General features: G+C 49.4%; 2 protein-coding genes across 6 annotated transcripts in view; one reads left to right on the top strand and one right to left on the bottom strand.

Annotated features, from left to right (window-relative positions):
* Window positions 1–3,048, bottom strand: part of LOC140385979 (uncharacterized) — a 115,708-nt gene extending 112,660 nt beyond the window's left edge. For 4 of the 5 annotated variants that reach the window (XM_072468617.1, XM_072468618.1, XM_072468619.1 and 1 more), the window contains exons 1-2: window positions 2,932–3,048; window positions 1,630–1,718 (exon numbers count right to left, since the gene is read on the bottom strand). In XM_072468617.1, the coding sequence (XP_072324718.1) occupies window positions 1,630–1,718; window positions 2,932–3,002 (160 nt within the window). In that variant the 5' untranslated portion in view covers window positions 3,003–3,048. The remainder of the gene's footprint in view (window positions 1–1,629; window positions 1,719–2,931) is intronic. The other variant, XM_072468622.1, reaches the window with a different exon arrangement.
* Window positions 3,049–4,204: 1,156 nt separating this feature from the next.
* The window catches only part of riok1 (RIO kinase 1 (yeast)), a 36,223-nt gene continuing 18,048 nt past the window's right edge, over window positions 4,205–22,379 (top strand). The window contains exons 1-9 of the mRNA XM_072467013.1: window positions 4,205–4,380; window positions 7,921–8,101; window positions 8,734–8,821; window positions 9,877–9,946; window positions 13,278–13,320; window positions 14,745–14,837; window positions 17,246–17,358; window positions 18,294–18,374; window positions 19,604–19,690. Of these exons, the coding sequence (XP_072323114.1) occupies window positions 4,277–4,380; window positions 7,921–8,101; window positions 8,734–8,821; window positions 9,877–9,946; window positions 13,278–13,320; window positions 14,745–14,837; window positions 17,246–17,358; window positions 18,294–18,374; window positions 19,604–19,690 (860 nt within the window). The 5' untranslated portion in view covers window positions 4,205–4,276. The remainder of the gene's footprint in view (window positions 4,381–7,920; window positions 8,102–8,733; window positions 8,822–9,876; window positions 9,947–13,277; window positions 13,321–14,744; window positions 14,838–17,245; window positions 17,359–18,293; window positions 18,375–19,603; window positions 19,691–22,379) is intronic.

Genomic DNA, 22,379 nt, shown 5'->3' with positions numbered 1-22,379 from the left:
TTTATAAAATTCAAAATAAGCCTTTAAATTTAATTTAAGTGGATGAGAAATAGCAGGTCACAATCATGTGATTAATCGAATCTATGAAGTTGTTTTGTGCATGCTTAAATAGCTTCATTAATTACCTCAGCCTGTAGTAAGAATTTTAACTGAGCTCTCTCAATCTCTTAGTTCCAGGGAGAAGCCAGAGTCTAACTGTATACAGCATGTACAAATCGCTACTATTAATCAAGAGGATTTTCCCATTACAGTTTGCCCCAATTACATTTCTCTTTTTCTTCTAAATAATCCCAAGAGACCTTGGATAACAAATTTTCATTTTTCTTCCTCACAGAATGTTTACATTGGCCTAAAATTTGTAAAGTCCTCCTGGTTTACCACTGCAACGTTTGGCATGAAATCAGCTGCACTACACAAAGCGCAACCCCCCCCCCCCCTACCCCCGGGTGAAATCATCCATCAGAATCCTCCGGGTGCTCCGGTTTCCTACCATGGTCCAAGGATGTGCAGGTTAGGTGAATTGGCCATGATCAATTGCCCATAGTGTCCTAAAAGGTTAGATGGGGTTACTGGGTTACAGGGATAGGGTGGAGTTGTGGGTTTAGGGAGGGTGATCTTTCCATGGGCCGGTGCAGACTCGATGGGCCGAATGGCCTCTTTCAGCACTGTAAATTACATGTCCAGGTCTACAGCAAGGCTGGGTTAGGGTAGCAGGTGGGCGGGAAGGGGCGGAAGGCGAATTGTATTCATTGTAAAGTGGAAGCTCGCATTCTGAGATTGGAACGGCGTACTGGTCTCCATGAGGGTACATGTGACCCCACCAGTGGGCTCCATGCGGAGAAAGTTTATTTTGGACTGGGTATTAAGCAAATGGGCCAACTGCAGCATTGGGGTGGGGATTTGGTTGGCATGGGTACAGCCAACTCAGATTTCCATTGGCTTAGGTCAAGCAGGTGCTAAAGATGCAACACAGGTGCCATTTGCACCTGTCTGCTCCTCTGACTACATACAGGTCAGCGTGGGAGGAGACTGGTAGGTGTGATCTCAGCCCAACTATTGGGATTGCCATCTGTAGAATTCCAGCGTTATTGTAACTACGAGCAACTGCTGAATTAAATTGCTTAAATTTTATCCCCGAGCGAGTGAGATAAGCAACAGCTGTCCTTTTCTGTTATGCCTACTTACAAAGCCAAACAATTAATTATCTCAGTGGGAAGCAGACTAAGATTTTTTTTGTTCTTCACTGGAAGGAACGTCACCCCAGTTATGAGGTAAAACATTACTCCAGATTTTCCTCTGAGCTACGACCATTCCTTTTGCTGTAACTGCCCATTGGTAGCAGAGTATGCAGCAGTCTTTTGGTCCCATTTTATCCATGGCACGTGCAGTCCAAGGAAATATGAGAAAAGAATTGCCCAAACCCACATCATTAGCTGATGAGTTGTTTTCACAAGCAAATTGCAAAGCAAGTAAGTGACTCCTGGTACTTGAAGAGGTTTCACTCCTTAGTCTTCCACAAAGGGATTGTCACGGGAGGTGCACAATGGTAACATTAGTTTTTTTTTAAATTCAGCAGATTTTTCTTAAATGAATCCTTAGAGGGTCAACGGAATCCTTAAAAAGACTTACCCTCAGCAAAGCCAATATTCATCCCATGTGGCTTGTTTTGTTCTGCAATGCTAATGGTGGTCTCTGCAGTCATCAGCATATCATTGGCACTGAGGAAAAAAGGTCATTTTCAAGACTGTTGCACTGGCAAGGAGGACCAAGTTGACAATGGTCATTGGGCTTTTCAATGTTTCAGGAAGTTCTGCATTGAAATTGCTCAAGTAAATTGGGTGTAAACTGCCTTCCAATATTTGTGGTTTTATTCAAACCAGCTTTAAGTTTCAAAAGACCTTTAATGTTGTTGCCATTTGTTTGTCCCCCACTGGTCTCTGAGACAGGAGGTTGTGGATTCTCATCCACTATGTACTTCAAATTTAGGCTGACTCTTGTAATGTTGAGGGAAGCTACATTGTCGGAGGTGGCATTGCTTAGGGGGTGAGATCTCAAACACCGCAGCCTCACCTGCCTGATCAGATTGGCCACAGAGAATCACATTGCCCACGTGGAATATTTATTATGTCATGGGATGTGGGCATCACTAGCAAGGGCAGCATTTGTTGCCCATCCTGAATTGCCCTCAAAATGAGTGACTGGCCATTTTGCGGACAGTTAAGGGTCAACCACATTATTGTGGAACAGGAGCCACTTGTAGACCAGACAAGGACAGCAGATTTTCTTCCACAAAGGGCATCAGTCAATAGATGGGCTTTTGGGACAATCGATTATATCTTCATGGTCACCGTTACATTACTGAGGAGAGCTTTCAATTCCAGATTTTCTTAATTGAATTTAATTTTCACTTGATGCCATAGTGGGATGTGAACCTGTGCCCTGGCAACATTAGGCTAGGCCTCTGGATTACTAGTCCAGTGATATTACCACTACACCACCCATAAACAGCAGGGTCACCAGTCCTTCAGTTGAAGCCTGGAGTCTCCAGAAATTGAAGAGCAATCTCTGTGTGCAATCCTGGAAAAATGCCATTGGGATATTAAAAAAGGATTTTAGACATTTTCTTTCAGCGTTTAATTAAAATATTGAAAATGGGGGTAATAAGATCGTTGTTTGGCTGACAGTCAAGTATCATTCAATTGGGAAATGAGTTTTCCAGTTGGCGTAGGAAGGCCGTGCGCCCGAATTGTGGATTTTTGGTCCAGTAATAGCTGGAGCATGGAGGGCGAGCCAAGTATGGAATCCTCTAGGAACACCAGCTGGCAACCTACAAACAATAAACAATGGAAGGGTGGCATGATTCATCTGTGTTACTCTGCCCTCAGGTATGGCTGGCTTACTTTGCCTGGCAGTTCAAATGAAAACGCTCACCATTTGCTGCTATCCTTCACGGTGCCATAGTCAGTGAGACAGAGGGTGGAGAGCCAGGTGTTGTTGTCCATTTGCACTGTGCCCCCTGGTGATAGCCTCCCTGGCGCTGCCTCATCAATTCACACCTGAGCTCGTCCCGCCCCACGCGCGCGCCATGCGGCTCAGACCGCGCATGACGTCACTCGCCCCACCCACCCTTTGTGACGTCACAATGGCCCCGTTTCGTTACACCTTGCGCGTTCCATGACGTCACCCATTGGCAACATTGTGCTGGCGGGAAAGGGCCGGCAGGCAGTCACTTTCATTACCAGTATTTCCATAATCTCAGCTGGATACTTCTCCGAGATATTTATGAATGCAATACATGTAAAACGACACAGGCAACTTAAAAATAATTTTATTACTTTTATTGCTGATCACATTATTTTTACTATCTGCCTTTCTATAATTTCAACTGTGTTCTTAAAGTATATATAAACACATTCTATATACATGCATATAAAACGACAATGTTGCCATCCACATTTTTTTTATCTCATCACATTACTTATATTACCTGTATTTTTAGAATTGAGGCTGCATTCTCTAACATATATAAACACATATTTAACGACACCGGTTACTTCGATGTCATCATCTATGAAACAATAGGCATTACTTTTATTACTCCTCACATTACTTTTATTACCTGCATTTCTATAAACTCGGCTGCATTCTTCTCTAAAATATATATTTCAAAACACGTACGTCTACAGAACATCTATTTATACATCCATATTATACATATCTGTTTATAAACCGAAGAAAGTCGCTTCCATGTTACCATTCAAAAGAATTTTATGTAAACAAGACATCAACTTCACATGCATAAAAGAAATGCGTAAAACTTTGAAATGTCATGTTATGAGTCTTTCCACTCCCGTCCACGCCCAGCAAACACATTTTGTCACAGTAGTCACAGTAAATAATCATGGTTGGTCGCTGTTAGGGAAATATTGTAAAAAAAATAATTTTTGGTTTGTTTTCAAAACTTTTTAGGTCGAGGAGGGTTATTTACTAATAGAAGCTCTGAATCGTTGATGGAATAAGACAAATGTCATGGAAATGTTATGGGGGGACTTTTCTAACTTTGTGGAATCTTTTTAAATTAATCTGTCAACACCATCACTGAATTGGTAATTGTTTTATTTTAAAGAAAGGAGAAATGCCGCCCGAGTTTCTACCCATGAAAGCTGCTGAGTGGAAAGGCTGAGCTGGCCATTCTGGGTTGAGTTGCTGCATCTGGTTCGGCGTTTTGAAAACGCGTTCATTTGGACGGTGCCGTCCCCGCGCGGCCACCGTTGTCATGGCCGCCTCGCGTCCTGGCCGTTACCGGGGGATGATGTCGAGCGCGGCCCGGCGCCTCTCCCCGCTACCCGGGCAGTTTGACGATGCCGAGTCCGAGCACAGGTACAGGAGGATCCGGGAGACCGGCCCGGCCACCCCCCCAGCCCCCTCCCCCCCCCCCCCAGCCCCCCCCCCCCAGCCCCCTCCCCCCCCCCCCCCCCAGCCCCCCGCGCCCCCCCCAGCGCCCCCCCAGCCCCCCGCGCCCCCCCCAGGCCCCCTCCCCCCGCGCCCCCCCCCCAGCCCCCCGCGCCCCCCCCAGCCCCCCCGCCGCCCCCCGCGCCCCCCCCCCAGCCCCCCGCGCCCCCCCCACCCCCCCGCGCCCCCCCACCCCCCCCCCCGCGCCCCCCCACCCCCCCCCCCGCGCCCCCCCCCCCCCCCCCCGCGCCCCCCCCACCCCCCTCCCCACCCCCCCCCCAGCCCCCTCCCCCCCCCCCCCCCCAGCCCCCTCCCCCCCGCAGCCCCCTCCCCCCGCGCCCCCCCCCAGCCCCCGCCCCCCCCAGTCCCCCCCCCAGCCCCCTCCCCCCAGCCAGTCCCCTCCCCCAGCCCCCCTCCCCGTGTCCCCCCAGCCCCCTCCCCGTGTCCCCCCAGCCCCCTCCCCGCGTCCCCCAGCCCCCTCCCCGCGTCCCCCCAGCCCCCTCCCCGCGTCCCCCCAGCCCCCCTCCCCGCGTCCCCCCAGCCCCCCTCCCCGCGTCCCCCCAGCCCCCCTCCCCGCGTCCCCCCAGCCCCCCCGCGTCCCCCCAGCCCCCCCCGCGTCCCCCAGCCCCCCCGCGTCCCCCCAGCCCCCCGCGTCCCCCCAGCCCCCCCGCGTCCCCCCAGCCCCCCCGCGTCCCCCAGTCCCCCCCGCGTCCCCCCAGCCCCCCGCGTCCCCCCAGCCCCCCCGCGTCCCCCCAGCCCCCCGCGTCCCCCCAGCCCCCCCGCGTCCCCCCAGCCCCCCGCGTCCCCCCCAGCCCCCCCGCGTCCCCCCAGCCCCCCGCGTCCCCCCAGCCCCCCGCGTCCCCCCAGCCCCCCCGCGTCCCCCAGCCCCCCCGCGTCCCCCCAGCCCCCCCGCGTCCCCCCAGCCCCCCGCATCCCCCCCGCCCCCCAGCCCCCCCGCGTCCCCCCAGCCCCCCCGCGTCCCCCCAGCCCCCCCGCGTCCCCCCAGCCCCCCCGCGTCCCCCCAGCCCCCCCGCGTCCCCCCAGCCCCCCCGCGTCCCCCCAGCCCCCCCGCGTCCCCCCAGCCCCCCCGCGTCCCCCCAGCCCCCCCGCGTCCCCCCAGCCCCCCCGCGTCCCCCAGCCCCCCCGCGTCCCCCCAGCCCCCCCGCGTCCCCCCAGCCCCCCCGCGTCCCGCCCCGCGTCCCCCAGCCCCCCCGCGTCCCCCCAGCCCCCCCGCGTCCCCCCAAGCCCCCCCGCGTCCCCCCAGCCCCCCCGCGTCCCCCCAGCCCCCCCGCGTCCCCCCAGCCCCCCCGCGTCCCCCAGCCCCCCCGCGTCCCCCAGCCCCCCGCGTCCCCCCAGCCCCCCCGCGTCCCCCCAGCCCCCCGCGTCCCCCAGCCCCCCCGCGTCCCCCCAGCCCCCCCGCGTCCCCCCAGCCCCCCCGCGTCCCCCCAGCCCCCCGCGTCCCCCCAGCCCCCCCGCGTCCCCCCAGCCCCCCGCGTCCCCCCAGCCCCCCCGCGTCCCCCCAGCCCCCCCGCGTCCCCCCAGCCCCCCCCCCGCGTCCCCCCAGCCCCCCGGTCCCCCAGCCCCCCCGCGTCCCCCCAGCCCCCCCGCGTCCCCCCAGCCCCCCCGCGTCCCCCCAGCCCCCCCGCGTCCCCCCAGCCCCCCCGCGTCCCCCCAGCCCCCCCGCGTCCCCCCAGCCCCCCGCGTCCCCCAGCCCCCCCGCGTCCCCCAGCCCCCCCGCGTCCCCCCAGCCCCCCCGCGTCCCCCAGCCCCCCCGCGTCCCCCCAGCCCCCCCGCGTCCCCCAGCCCCCCCCGCGTCCCCCCAGCCCCCCCGCGTCCCCCAGCCCCCCGCGTCCCCCCAGCCCCCCCGCGTCCCCCCCAGCCCCCCCGCGTCCCCCAGCCCCCCCGCGTCCCCCCAGCCCCCCCGCGTCCCCCCAGCCCCCCCGCGTCCCCCCAGCCCCCCCGCGTCCCCCCAGCCCCCCCGCGTCCCCCCAGCCCCCCCGCGTCCCCCCAGCCCCCCGCGTCCCCCAGCCCCCCCGCGTCCCCCCAGCCCCCCCGCGTCCCCCCAGCCCCCCCGCGTCCCCCCAGCCCCCCCGCGTCCCCCAGCCCCCCCGCGTCCCCCCAGCCCCCCCGCGTCCCCCCAGCCCCCCCGCGTCCCCCCAGCCCCCCCGCGTCCCCCCAGCCCCCCCGCGTCCCCCAGCCCCCCCGCGTCCCCCCAGCCCCCCCGCGTCCCCCCAGCCCCCCCGCGTCCCCCCCAGCCCCCCCGCGTCCCCCCAGCCCCCCCGCGTCCCCCCAGCCCCCCCGCGTCCCCCCAGCCCCCCCGCGTCCCCCCAGCCCCCCCGCGTCCCCCCAGCCCCCCCGCGTCCCCCCAGCCCCCCCGCGTCCCCCCAGCCCCCCCGCGTCCCCCCAGCCCCCCCGCGTCCCCCAGCCCCCCCGCGTCCCCCCAGCCCCCCCGCGTCCCCCCAGCCCCCCGCGTCCCCCCAGCCCCCCCCGCGTCCCCCCAGCCCCCCGCGTCCCCCCAGCCCCCCCGCGTCCCCCAGCCCCCCCGCTTCCCCCCAGCCCCCCCGCGTCCCCCCAGCCCCCCCGCGTCCCCCCAGCCCCCCCGCGTCCCCCCAGCCCCCCCGCGTCCCCCAGCCCCCCCGCGTCCCCCCAGCCCCCCCGCGTCCCCCCAGCCCCCCGCGTCCCCCCAGCCCCCCCGCGTCCCCCCAGCCCCCCCGCGTCCCCCCAGCCCCCCCGCGTCCCCCCCGTCCCCCCGCAGCCCCCCCGCGTCCCCCCAGCCCCCCGCGTCCCCCCAGCCCCCCCGCGTCCCCCAGCCCCCCGCGTCCCCCCAGCCCCCCCGCGTCCCCCAGCCCCCCCGCGTCCCCCCAGCCCCCCCGCGTCCCCCCAGCCCCCCCGCGTCCCCCCAGCCCCCCCGCGTCCCCCCAGCCCCCCCGCGTCCCCCCAGCCCCCCCGCGTCCCCCAGCCCCCCCGCGTCCCCCCAGCCCCCCCGCGTCCCCCCGCGCCCCCCCGCGTCCCCCCGCGTCCCCCCGCGTCCCCCCCGCGTCCCCCCGCGTCCCCCCCGCGTCCCCCCGCGTCCCCCCAGCCCCCCCGCGTCCCCCCAGCCCCCCTCCCCGCATCCCCCCAGCCCCCCCCTCCCCCTCCCCGCGTTCCCCCAGCCGTCCCCCCCCTCCCCAAAATCCCCCCAGCCCCGCACCCCCGCCGTTCCTCCAGCTTCTCACCCCGCTGTGCCCCCAGCCCCCCCCCCCCTGCTGCCGCCCCCCCCCACCGTCCCCTCCCTACACCTCTCCGCCTATCTAGCTCACTTTAAGACACTCCTTAAAACTTGCCCCTCTATGACCAACCTTTTGTGATTTTCCCCAATGTCTCCATATGTGGCATTTTTAAATTTTGTTTGGTAGCACTCCTGTCGAGCATCTTGGGATGTTTTACTATGTTACAGGTGCTCTGTAAATGCAAGTTTTTGTTGTTTAGTGATGATGGCTGTCCTGAGAAAACAACAGAGGCAACAAAAAGCGTCAAGAGTCTGCATCTGAACTACTCAGACGAAGAAGAAACTTACATTGAGAGTGATGATGGTGAAGACTGGGACTGGGATGATTGTGATGGAGACCTCACCAAGCGCTACGCTGCTTCCAGGGGTTACAACCAACAGGTAGTCCGCTGCTTTGAAATTTCATTCTATATTGACATCACTTATTTGGTTGCTTACAGTGGAAAATGGAAGACCATATTGGTCCCGATCTTGTATTTAAAACAAGCCAACATGCATAATTCTGCTATCAGATTTGAAGAATTTTGAGTTAATTCACTTTCCTGAGGCGTTCACCATATTCAGTGATGAAATTGACTCGGAATAAAACAGTCGGACAATTTTGCCAAAAGTACCTTGTATTATTGAATGCTTCTGTGTTCCAAATCCAGAACTCCTCAGATATTTGAGAAATCTTGTGTAAATTAAAAACAAATTTAAGCAAACCATGTTGTTCAAGCACATTGCATTTAGTAGCTATGTAAATAAAGCAATATGTATTTGAGTTTTAATTGTTATTAAAGTTCATCTTGAGATTTCATTTGTTTTAAAGCCTGTTATAATGGTGGATTCTGTAGTATTTTTCTTGTACTAATCTTGTATATTAAAATGTGATGAACAGGCATCTTTTGTCTTGTGTATTGTAGTTAACTGTTTCTTAATTTTAACATATGCTCATTTATTACTAAGGTCTAATCTTAATTTTAAGCCTGTGACAAAATGTGATTCATTGTTTCTTTGTTGTGTCATTTCAGGCAAATCGACAGAATTCTGGTAATTTGGCAAAGATGTCCACTCCTACAGACAAGGTTCTGAGAAGGTTTGAGCATAAAATTAACCTTGGTAAGTTTGTTGGGACAGAACCTGTTCCAAGTAGATAAAATAGCTTGATTTAATAAAATATATTAGGTTGTTTAAGTTGTTCAACTAAATTATCTGTAATATTCAGCACCTAAGTGAGTGGTGTTTCCATGGCTTTATAACTGCAAATTATTTGCCAAACAAATATAAAACTTCTGAATCCTGTTAAAACTTTAAACTGCAAATTATTTTTGTAATGCTGCCTGGACGCCACGGTAGCACCGTGGTTAGCACTGTTGCTTCGCAGCGCCAGGGTCCCAGGTTCAATTCCCGGCTTGGGTCACTGTCTGTGCAGAGCCTGTGCCTTCCCCCTGTGTCTGCGTGGGTTTCTTCCGGGTGTTCCGATTTCCTCCCACAAGGCCCGAAAGACATACTTGTTAGGTGAATTGGACATTCTGAATTCTGTCTGTGTACCTGAACAGGCGCCGGAGTGTGGCGGGCGACTAGGGAATTTTCGCCGTAACTTCATTGCAGTGTTAATGTAAGCCTACTTGTGGCACTAATAAAGATTATTTTTATATTGTTTAGTTCATTTTACACAAAATGGACATTTGACCTACGGTACGTAATTGAGTTCAAATTCAACGAAATGATCATAACATTTCTATTTTAGTTTTTGACCGTTTGTTAATTTGTTATGCATTGAACCCTTGTAATGTAGCAATTTGGTACAGATGGATAGGATGTGAGGTCATGCTTTTTCCTGAGATGTTGAATTTCAAATCTCAGCACACTAAATGATGCCAGAATGCATCTTTACAAAAGCCAGAAGGAAACTGGAGATGGATTAAAACTGGGTCGGTGTCATGCGCCTCCTAGTGACTAATTGTAAAGTAGTATTGTCCGAAGTCGAGGGATAGGCCACTTCCCTGCCTATCCAGTTTTTCAGTGGTGCATGTTGTTAGGTGTAAGGATGTGTCTAAAAGCTCTAATGCAACCTATATGTTACCATCATTACAAGAAGATAGATCTTGGTGATGGGAGTAGAAACGTCTTTTCTGAAGAATAATTTCTCATCTTTCAAATTTTTTTGTTAGATAAACTAAATTTTGATGACTCTGTGATAAACAGGGTAACTGAAAAGTCAAGGCAGAAACATACAGACATGTAAGTAAAACTTGGAGAGGTAACATTTTAAAATGAGTATCACATTGAGTAGTTTTTATTAGTGTAAATAATACGATGTGTATTCTTATTTTTTACAAATACAGATTTCTATTGCATTACGGTTATTGATAGCTAAAGAAAGATAGTTCCATTAGTGGCTGAACTAATTTATCCAGTGAGTAACTGAGCTATTTTATCAGATTTCAGGGTCAATCCTGAGTCTGTGCTGAGTTAGGTGATGTCAACTGGGTCAGCAATCCGGATGCTACAATTGATCTCCAAGCCAAGTGGTTAAGGATGGGTGAATCAGCTAGAGCTCCTACTTCTGTTTGCTGTTCATTGACTCCTGCTGGAAGTGCAAATGTTAGGATTGGCTGCAATGCTTATTATCCATGGAGCAGAGCCCAAAAATGAGTCAAACCTCTTGAGGAAAAAACACCAGGAAATATAGAGGGACAAATAAGACATTTAAGTTGAGCTTTATTTTAATTTGTTCTCTGGTTCTGTAAATTGCTGGCATGACCATGTTATTTAGAATCCTTAAGTGCATAAGGAGGCCATTTGGCCCATCACGTCTGCTCTGACCCTCTGCAAGACCATCCTACCTACGCCTATTATCCCACCCTATCCCTGTAACCTCGCCCCACCTGCACATCATCAGACACGAAGGGGAAACTTTAGAATGGCCAATCCATCTAACCTGCACATCTTTGGACTGTGGGAGGAAACCAGAGCTCCCGGAGGAAACCCACGCAGACACAGGCAGACACGTGCAAACTCCATACACGGTCACCCAAAGCTGGAGTTGAACTTGGGTCCCTGGCACTGTGAGGCAACAGTGCTGATCATTGTGCCACCATGTCATCAGTAGTTCCCTTGAAACAAGTACCGTGGGGGCTTACGATTGAACTACTGTAGTCCTTGTGGTGATGGTGTTAGCTAAGGAATCCCAGCATTTTGTTCAGCATTGAGGTACTGCCTAAAATGTGTAATTCAGATTGGATTACGGCTAAATTATTGCTGCAAAATAATGATGGTATCTCAATGATGCAAACAGTCACTGATGCACACATTGGCCAGTCTGTGGAATGGAAAGGATACCCTGTGAATTGTAAATTGCTGACTGTTTGCAGCATTTCTCCTACCCTGGATTTGCTTTGTGAAGATAGTTTCTCGCCCGCCACATTCACATGGTGATATTCATGAAATTGCTGCATTTGCACATTAATTGCTCATTAAATCTACCCCATAGATTTGTCTAGTAAGTACCCTTTTAGCGATATATTACTTGTTAATGATTGCCAATTAATCTCTGACCCAAAAAGTGAACAATTTTAAGTGTGGAGCCGCATCCCTTCAACTAGTGAACGGTGAAATATAAAAAATGTCAAATTTTAAATTTACATTTTTTTTTTCTTCGCATCAAAAGAGGAAGAAGACCTTCTTTCTTTCCCTCTGTTTCCCTTTCTGTATCTGATATGACATGGAGTTTGTTCACTTCAATTCAGCCTTCTCAATTCTTCCACTATTTCTCAATCCTTTAAACTCGCTGTTTAAGGAGGTATGGAGGTATGTCCCAGGTGCATTAGCTATGAGGAGCGGTTGAATAAACTTGGTTTGTTCTCACTGGAACGACGGAGGTTGAGGGGCGACCTGATAGAGGTGTACAAAATTATGAGGGGCATAGACAGAGTGGATAGTCAGAGGCTTTTCCCCAGGGTAGAGGGGTCAATTACTAGGGGGCATAGGTTTAGAGTAGATGTACGAGGCAAGTTTTTTACACAGAGGGTAGTGGGTGCCTGGAACTCGCTGCCGGAGGAGGTGGTGGAAGCAGGGACAATAGTGACATTTAAGGGGCATCTTGTCAAATACATGAATAGGATGGGAATAGAAGGATACGGACCCAGGAAGTGTAGAAGATTGTAGTTTAGTCGGGCAGCATGGTCGGCACGGGCTTGGAGGCTGTTCCTGTGCTGTACATTTCTTTGTTCTTTGTTTGCCCTGTTGCCTTCGCTATGCCATTACATGCTTGTGCCTCCAGCAACTTTGTGCAAAGTATTTTAAAATTTGCACATGCTGCAGCAAATTAAAGTAACAGGGTAGGCCTTATGTTTCCCTGTTGCAGCAAAATTAGGCCAATTTTTTAATATCGGAATGTAATGAATGGTCTACAAGTGTTTTGTGATTGGAAGGCTTACTCTGGGGAGGGTCCCATAGAACTCCGTAATAAGACCTTGCTTTTGTGGCATATACCAAGATTTAGACTGGGGGGGACATAATGATACAAAAATTAACCATGTGGTTGACAGTGAAGAAGAAAGCTGGAGGTATCTGTGAACTAGTTAAGTGGGCAGAAAGATGACAAATGTAATTCAGTTGAGGGCCATGTGAGGTAGTGGTCTATTCCAGGAAACAGCAGTTCCTGTTGGATTGTTCTCTGCTCCTATTTTTCAGTGCCACAATGAAGCTATGCATTTCTGGCCAGGTCTTCTGATCCCAGCTTCTTCAGAAGTGGAGTGGTCTTCCATTGAAATGCTTCCTCATAATGCTAGCATGTCGGGTGGGAGGCAAGCCATGCCCTTGTTTTACTGATGTACTGAAAAGCTTTGGGACATTTAAATAGCTTTTCAGTGTGTTAGTATGTGGCTGAATGTGTAGGTATGTAAATGGAAGGGAGGGTAAGATAGGCCAAGGGTAATTGGGCTTGGTCAGGAGGAGTTATCGGGTTGGGCGGGGAGTCGGTGGTTCAGGGATAAGGTGGGGTTTCGGGGAGGGAATTGCTGGGTCAGGTTAGGTAGTCTGGGGTGGGGTCGGGATCGGGGGGAGTAGTTGGAGGGCATGGGGGAGGGTCACTTGTTTGGTTATCTACGAGAATACTAGGACTTTTCCAACTAAAATTTCCTGGGTAATCACCCAGGTAAATAAATTTATTATGTTTGAAGTCATGCACTAACTTGGAGCCAGAGACTTTAGAAGGTCCCGTAGAGTAGAGGAATTGCCCATCAAACTTCCCAGGCAATTCCCAGAGAGAGTGGTGGGACTGATCTGAAGATCTGAGCCACTGGGTAGGCAAGCAAGCCATGCAAACATAAAATAAATGGTAGGACATTTAAGAAGTGTAGAAGGACTTTGGAATGGATGTTCTCAGATCTCTGAAGGTAGCAGGGCAGGATGAGGCAGATAAGATAAATGGGATATTTTCTCTTTACAGGTTTTTGAATCTGTTGTTTGCCACAGTTGCGTTGTATCTGAAATGTTGCATAGCACTGTGCATAACCTGACATGTGTGTTTGAGCTGGTTCAACTTTCTTCATTACTGACTTTCTTTTAGGTTCAGAGTTAAAGATAAATCTGACCGAGCCACTGTAGAACAGGTAATGATCAATTATACGAATGAAAAACATACATGTGCTTGAGTAGCTCAGAGAAATGATGTATATTGCAATGCTACCTTTAACCAGGATGCGCATAACATTGGTATGTTTCAGTAAATCAACAAATGTTTAAAGAAGATTTGTACTCGTAAAATATATAACAGCAACTTGTACTGCGGCACGGTAACACAGTGGTTAGTGCTGTTGCTTTACAGCGCCAGGGTCCTGGGTTCAATTCCCAGCTTGGGTCACTGTCTGTACGGAATCTGCACGTTCTCCCCGTACCTACATGGGTTTCCTCCGGATGCTCCGATTTCCTCCCACAAGTCCCAAAATATGTGCTTGTTGAGTGAATTGGACATTCTGAATTCTCGCTCAGTGTACCCGAACAGGCGCCAGAGTGTGGCGACTAGGAGACTTTCACAGTAACTTCATTGGAGTGTTAACGTAAGCCTACTTGTGATACTAATAAAGATTATTCTTATTATTTACATGGCACCTTTAATTAATAAACATCCTAAAGCACATAACATATATATAAAAGTTAGAATTTTTGTATTGCTATTTTAATATCATGTATAATTTATAGTTCCAGAGTAGAAATGTGAACATAATTAAATATCAAATATTGTGGCAGAAAAATTGCAGTCACAATTTATCTGACATTTCCAATTAGCCGCATACAGTTTTCGTTTTGTTAAAATGGAACTGTCTGGCCATTTTGAAGCAGCAGTAGAAATGAAAGGTGCAGACTTTTATTTGGTATAAAACATATTCATTATGTAGCCAGAATTGGGTTACTGACATGCTAAATTATTTCTGTTTTTAAATAAATACTAAAGGAAATGGAAAGTTGGGAGGTCATTTTCTGTTTGAAAACACAAATAAAATAAAATTAGATAACATTTTTAGTTTTGTCTAATGCAACATAAAACATGGACTTTTCTGGTCCTGTAAAGACCCCCTATTTTGAGTTTCCGTTTCCCCCCTCAGTAGCTCCATGATGGATGTCACAGTCCGAGGATTCAGGGTAAACCACTCCGGACAGAGATAAGGAGACATTTCTTCACCCAAAGAGTGGTGAGCCTGTGGAATTCATTACCACAGGAAGTAGTTGATGCTAAAACATTGAATATATTCAAGAGGCGGCTGGATATCGCACTTGGGGAGAATGGGATCAAAGGCTATGGGGAGAAAGCAGGATTAGGCTATTGAGTTGGATGATCAGCCATGATCGTGATGAATGGCGGAGCAGGCTCGAAGGGCCAAAAGGCCGCCTCCTGCTCCTATCTTCTATGTATCTATGTGTGAGTCTTTGGAGAGATTGCCTTGAGTGTACATTTGGTCTACTGCATTGCGCAAGCATCTATTCAGTTTCTGTAGACCAATGTTTTTTTTAAACTCCAGCTTTTACCATTTTTCAGGTATTAGATCCGAGAACCCGAATGATTCTCTTTAAAATGCTGAGCAGAGGAGTGATCTCACAAATCCATGGATGTATCAGTACAGGCAAGGAGGTAAATCCTTTATAAAGGCGATGAGAATCACTTTACAGTGAAAAATATGTACTGTCCCCCTCTAAATGTGAGTTTTCTCAGCACAAGCTAATCATAGTTATGGGATGGGGTCATCTAATGGCAAAATTATTCTGAACTTTGGAATAACACAGGATAAGAAAATATAAAGCTGGTTGTTGGAACTGGGGAAGGAGTGATGAAGTGAACTTTGGGAGTCCTGACTTGCCATGGCCAAATGGCAACTCCACCAAAACGGAAATGTCAATCCGTAATGTCAGTAACACTGAGTAGCAAGCTCTTAAGGTTGTACTGAAATCGCTCAATCTGTTGACGTGGAAGGCCAAAATTATTGACGATAAACAAAATGCAATGTGCTTGTGGGAATCCCAAAGACAGAGCAGGAGATAGTGGGGGAAAGAAAATTAAAAATAAAATGATCCATTGAATGGGAAATAAGCCAGTACAATTACAATCAAACTTTAACGGGGAATTAGAATGCAACTGGAATGTTTCACCCTTTGACAAGTCAACAGCCTGACCACCCCCAAGATGAAATTGACTGCTGCTCAGATTGGAGCCCTTCTCTCGTCTTCACCTTCCCACCTGCACTTGAAGCAAAATCAGTTTACAGATGCCATTGGGGCAGTATTTGCATTCAGAATCCCCCCACCCCTAGCTCACTTAAAGCTTCACTACCTCATCCATCTCTACCTGCCATTTTCCTATTTTCTTCTCCTCCTTCACCCCCTCTTTTTCTCTACATCTTTCTCAATCTCCCATTCCTCCCTCCTCCCCTCCCACTTTCTACACATCAAGGCTGCTTCTTTGACCTTCAGGTCCTTGTTTCCCAGCAATGGTCTCCTCTGCTACTTCAGAAATGCTGTCAGGTGGAACCATTCAGTATTTTCCCTGTTCCATTTAACAATCTTCTCTTGCCCCATTTCCTACTCTGACCTTGCCCTTGCTGGGGTGCCAAAGCCAATAGTACTAATTGTGTTTTAAGCACCCCAGTTAGGTCAGAGCGAACTGGGAAATAAACCTTTTGGTTTGGATAGTTTAGTACTAATAATGGGCAGGGGTGGGAAGGACCTCTGAGGGGAAGCTGGCCTTTGCCCGAATTAAGGCCCTTAAGTGGCCACCCAGCTTTACATTTTAGGCTAGTGGGTGGATGACAGCTTGGTGGGGGGGGGCTGGGGTGCATAAATGAACATAGCTGGATCTCAGATATGGGGGAGGGGGGGCCTTGTCTCCATCTCCGGCTGGATCTCAGATATGGGGGAGGGGGGGCCTTGTCTCCATCTCCGTCAGAACCCCGTAGCCCCCTTTTGACTTGGGGCGCCCATCCCCTTAAGGCCCAGTGACCTCTGGACCTCCCTCCAGACAGACACACACAACCTCCTAATCCCCCATCACATCATTCGCTGCTCTGTGACCCCTGCCACTTGTCTTCCAGTTCCCAGGACCAATTGCTAGGCAGCTCTGTGCAGTGATTCTTACGGCCACTACAGCGCTGGCCAGCAGCTGTCCAAGGTGAGACTTCTTCCGGACAGTGAGGCAGAAGTCTCACCTTGTACCAATCAATACTGTCATGTGAGAGTACCTTTAAGAAATGGATGTTTAAGCAATGCACCTTTACGGAATGGAGTTGATCATATTACTGAAATGATGTCAGAGGTTGGGGGAGCTGAGCTCACTTCTGCTTTTGGTTTCAGTTTTGCTGAGAGCAGCTTAAAAGTGCCTGGCTGTTTTGCTGTGAGCTGCTTAAAAGGAGAAAGCCAGTTTGAGACAGCAGCTTGAGAAGTTTTGATTTGCTGTGAGCTGCTTGAAGGGAGAAAGCCAGTTTGAAAAAGCAGCTTGGGTGTGCCTGTGTGTTTCCAGAGAGCAGCAGGAAGAAAAGCAAGGTGCTGGAGTTGAAGTCAACCAAGCTGATATATCTCTGCCACCCAATAGAAAATATATATATTCTGTGACCTGGTGTGTTACTGTTTTGAAAGTTTGAAGCCTTTTGGATGTTTGAAGGAACATTTTGAGGGATTATTTAGTGTATTATTTTTGGGGTTATCTTTGAAGTAAGGGGTGTTAAGGGATCCAATGTTTATTTAAAAGGTTAAGTTGAGTTCATAGAATAAACATTGTTTTGCGTTAAAAACCACGTGTCCATAATTGTAATATCACACCTGGGGAACAAGCCGCGTGCTTCAAAAGCAACAATCCATTAAAGGGGGAGGTTGTTTGAACTCCATGATACATTTTGGGGTTCTGAAAACACCTCGCCCAAAACAATATCCTTAGGTCATTGGGATGGTGGGGGCCGAGTCCCGCCATCCTGATAATTTAGGCTACAGTTATTATCTATCTTCCTTCAAGCCTCCTTTAAAAGTTATCCTTCTGTCTCTATTTACTAACAGGCAAATGTATATCATGCAACTACAATCACTGGAGAAAGCAGAGCAATAAAGATCTACAAAACATCAATCTTAATTTTTAAAGATCGTGATAAATATGTTAGTGGTGAATTCAGGTAAGGTTTTCTGAAATTCCTTTTTTCTATCTTAAGTTTCTTAATTTATAGGCGCAGTATTTTAAATCAGATTTGTGAACTGTAGAAACTAGAGGAATGTATTTATCCCTCTGTTATGTACAATTCATGAATTGCATATATGCGTACATATCCATTTTAAGCACCAAGGCACATGAAATATTAGGTCAGATGCCCAAAAGCTTGGTCAAATAAGGAAGAGAAAAGCAGGTAGCGAGATAACTGAAGGCACATCCACCAATCGCGGAACAATTATGATTGGGAATGCGCAATAAGCCAGAATTAGAGGAGTGCAGATATCTCAGAGTTGTAGGTTTGGGATGGGAAGGGGGAGGGCGTCATTGTACATCAGCAAGCATAGCAGTAGGATTTTGGCCGACCTCAAGTTTATGGAGTGTAGAATATGGAACACCAGCAGGAGTGCGTTGAAATAGTTGAGGTAACACAATAAAAATTGGTGTAATTTTATTGGCAGTAGTTTAAATGGAAAACTACAACTTCTGAGTTATCAGCAGGCCTTTGAATAGATTCTGCACATTGAAATTGTCTACCATCCCAGGAGCCACATAGTAATTGTTATCCTCAATGTTTCTTACCTGTAAGTCTTTTGGACATGCAATGTTTCTCAAAGATATTTATAATAATCTATGGCTCCAATGTATTTTCATATTTAAAGCTACTAATGTTACAGCGGGATCTCCGCTTTATTCACTTTCATAATGCTGTTTATGTATTTCACACTCTTCATGATTTAATATCTGCACAAGAACTGCCATTAGTTGTAGAAAGATTGAATGCATTTGCCAAACAATTGAAGTAGTGATTTGGAAATATTAACGTTTTTGGAAACTGACTTATTGAATTTAACGCGCTTTTTGAACAATAAAGAAAAATTGAAAGCAGTAACTCTTTTCTAGATTCCGCCATGGATATTGTAAAGGAAATCCAAGAAAAATGGTGAGGACTTGGGCAGAAAAGGAAATGCGAAATTTAATCAGGTAACATGTCAGGACTTTTTGCTTTTATACAGAGCTGTATAAAAATGACAAGCCTACAATTTAGTTAGAAAAAGTGTTACGGTTTTGAAGTTAGATCAGATTTGCAAATTTTCTTAAAATACCCTCCGTGCTGTGAATCAAGCTGACTAGAACTTGGACTGTCCTCCAACGTTGTGTCTTGTTGCTCCAGCATAGTGCCAGGGATACCATGGACATCAACAACACCACTCTCTTTCCCAAGGCAACAGGCTTTTTACCAGAGCAAACTGGCTACCCTTACTTAAGGAATAATTTCAGGAATACATTGTTCTACACAGTGGCCCAATCAGTAACAAGAATGTTCATGTGCCTATTACAAACACAATGCCTGAACTTCCTTGGAATGGGAATCAGTATCGGATTGCCACTCCGTGCACAATTACTTATTTTATTTTCCAGCCTGTCTCGCCTGACCTTCTGACTCAGGCGAGATGTGATCCAGGCAATGCAGCACATCTCTGGGGCCTGGAGTGGAAGTGAAGAGGCCGCACTCTCCCTTTTTTAACGGCACGACCTGCCAGAAACCAGATGTGTTCAAAGGTCCATTGAAATTGAGGGGTTCCGAGGAGACTGGTGGGAGGGACGGGCTCGGAGCAGGTCGCGGGGCTGGAGGTCGCTGGGGTGAGGACGGGGGCCGCAGTAGGTCGCTTGGGGAGGGGACAATGGCGGGAGGTCACCGGAGGTGGAGGACACGGCGACCGGAGGAGGTAGCTGGGCAGGACCCGCAGGGGGTCATGGGGCGGCAGGCCGGGGGAGGTCGCTGAGGGGGAGGGCTCTGGGAAGGGATGAATTTGAGATCAGGAGGGGAACCAGGAAGGTTGAGTAGGTTGTCGAACTTCGTATTGGGGACAGCTGGTGTCCTGCCTTGCCGGGGAAGGGGGGTGGTGATTGTTGTGCGGGTGGTATTGGGCCTTGAGGGTGTGGGAGGAGAGTGCCCGGTGAAATCCTTGCTCATGTACTTTATTGATTCTTTCATTATATGTTCTCTTGAACTAATAAAGCTTTAGGACGATACCATTTGAATGCAGCTCCATAAAACTTGCTCTAAATAAACAGATTTAATATGATAAAATAGCCGATGATGGTATCCTATGCAAGCATGCTAAATGTTTGTGCGATAGCAAAATGCAAATGCCAGGTCATCTATTTTACAATGATGCTAAATGTAATTCTGTTTATTTTGGACATAGGTTGCAAACAGCAGAAATCCCCTGTCCAGAGCCCATCATGCTCAGGAGTCACGTGCTTGTTATGGGTTTTATTGGTAAAGATGATATGTGAGTATTTTTTTCCTTTTGTGGAATTCAAATCTGCACCTTTTATTTAAGAGATATTCCATAATAAATAATTTAGCTAACAAAGCTATATGTTATGCACATACTCATCTGGGATTGGAAGAAGATAGGATAGTTAAGTGGGGGATTATGGTGGCGATTGTGTTTTTTGTTTAATTAATTATTACCCATCCATAATTGCACGTGAATTGGACTGCGTGACTTGCTAGGCCATTTCAAAGGACATTTTAGAGTCAACACATTACTGTGTATCTGTAGTCGCATCTCAGGCCAGAACAGGTAAAGATGGCAGATTTCCTTTCCGAAAGGACATTAGTGAGCTGGATGGTTTTTACAACAATCAACAATGGTTTCATGGTCATCATTAGACTTTCAGTTCCGGATTTAAAATTTCTTTTTAAATTCTATGATGTGCTGGGATTAGAACCCGGATCCCCAAAGCATTACGCTGGGTCTCTGGATTACTAGTCCAGTGACAACACTACTGCCCTCCCCTATGTGTGCGTCCTGGAATAAATCCTTCGCTTTTGTGGACGTCATTCATTTCAACCTTTGGTGGTTGTACTTGTAAATAAGTGGTAGGCACACATTAAGCCTAACTGAATCTGGCACGGTTAAGAAAGGAAATGCTAAAGTGATTCATAAACCGAGCGTATGGATTCAAGTAACAAGGAACACCAGTTTATGCAACAACCTGCACTTGGATAGAAACTTCAGTACAGGAAAATATGTCACGGTGCATCACGGGAACGTAAACGAACAAAATTGTAATCCAGAAAAGGAAATATTAGAGCAGGTACTTCGAGGCTAGGTGAAAGAGGTTGGGCATTCTGAAAGAGGAGGAAGAGAGGTGTAGAAGCAGAGGAATATAGGCAGGAAATTCCAGACCTTGGAGCCTAGACAACTGAAGACATGGCCACAAATGGTGGAATATTGGAAGTGGGCGATGCACTGGAGACCAGAATTAGAATAATGCAGAGCTTTTGGAGAATTGTAGGGCTGGAGGAGGTTGGGGAGCGAGGTAAGGATGAGTCAATGTAGGTCAGCAATCAGGGGTGATAAGTGAGTGGAACGTGTTTTGGGTGAGTTCGGGTTTATGGAGGGTGTAAGCTGGGAGTCCGGCTAAGAAAGCATTGAAATAGATAAGTCTGAAGGTAACGATAACATGAATGATTGTTCCAGCAGCAAAAAGGCTGAGGCACGGTTGGAGACTGGTGATATTATTGAACTGTAAGTCGGTAGTCTTTGTGAAGGACAGGAGTTTGGAAGCTCAGCTTGGAGTCACATATGATACTGTGGCTGGTAGAGCCTGAGCGAGTGGTGAGGAAGAGCGATGGAATTGGTGGCAAGGGAATGGAGATTGTGGCAAAGCCAAAAGGCTTCTCCATATTTAATTGGAGCCAATTGTTGCTCATCCAGGGCTGGATATCAAACAGGCAGTCTGATAACAAAGGGGCAGTGGAAGAGTTGAGAGAAGTCTTGGTGAGGTAAAACAAATTTCCCAGCATACACATGGACCTGACTTTGTTGTCTTTGGATGATGTTGATACGGAGCAGAAATAGGCTAATGATAGATTCATGGATACTCCAGAGGTAACTGTGCAGGGGCCGCTTCGGAAACCATTTCAGGAGATTATCTTGCTGAGTGGGTGTTTGAGTGCAATCAGGTAGGGGCAGTCCCACTCAGCAGTATAATGAGGTTAATAATTAAAATATCATTGGAACGTTTTCACCCTAAGGGTAATAGAACAAAACTAGTGGGTTTGAAAAGACATTAAGTGGATGTAAAGGAATATTCTGTGAAAAAGAATAGGAGACACTGATCTTTCGAAAAGAAAGCTTAATGAACCCGAGGGTCTACTCCTATTTGCAAAATTTATGTATTTATATACCAAATTTGGTTTGGATTTGTTTATTGTCACGTGTACCGAGGTACAGTGAAAAGTATTTTTCTGCGAGCAGCTCAACATATCATTAAATACATGGGAAGAAAAGGGAAGAAAAGAAAATACATAATAGGGCAACACAACATATACAATGTAACTACATAAGCACTGGCATCAGATGATGCATACAGGGTGTAATGTTAATGGGGTCAGTCCATAAGAGGGTCATTTAGGAGTCTGGTGAGAGTGGGGAAGAAGCTGTTTTTGAGTCTGTTCGTGCGTGTTCTCAGACTTCTGTATCTCCTGCCCGATTGGAAGAAGTTGGAAGAGTGAGTAAGCCGGGTGGGAGGGATCTTTGATTATGCTGCCCACTTTCCCCAGGCAGCAGGAGATGTAGATGGAGTCAATGGATGGGAGGCAGGTTCGTGTGATGGACTGGGCGGTGTTCACGACTCTCTGAAGTTTCTTGCGGTCCTGGGCCGAGCAGTTGCCATACCAGGCTGTGATGCAGCCCGATAGGTTGCTTTCTATGGTGCATCTGTAAATGTTGGTAAGGGTTAATGTGGACATGCCAAATTTCCTTAGTTTCCTGAGGAAGTATAGGCGCTGTTGTGCTTTCTTGGTGGTAGCGTCGACGTGGGTGGACCAGGACAGATTTTTGGAGATGTGCACGCCTAGGAATTTGAAACTGCTAACCATCTCCACCTCGGCCCCGTTGATGCTGACAGGGGTGTGTACAGTACTTTGCTTCCTGAAGTCAATGACCAGCTCTTTAGTTTTGCTGG

The sequence above is a fragment of the Scyliorhinus torazame genome, chromosome 11 (genome assembly GCF_047496885.1).
Source record: "Scyliorhinus torazame isolate Kashiwa2021f chromosome 11, sScyTor2.1, whole genome shotgun sequence".
Taxonomy (NCBI): domain Eukaryota; kingdom Metazoa; phylum Chordata; class Chondrichthyes; order Carcharhiniformes; family Scyliorhinidae; genus Scyliorhinus; species Scyliorhinus torazame.
Note: the sequence above shows the minus strand (reverse complement) of the source record. Positions and strands in the feature narration are given on the sequence as shown.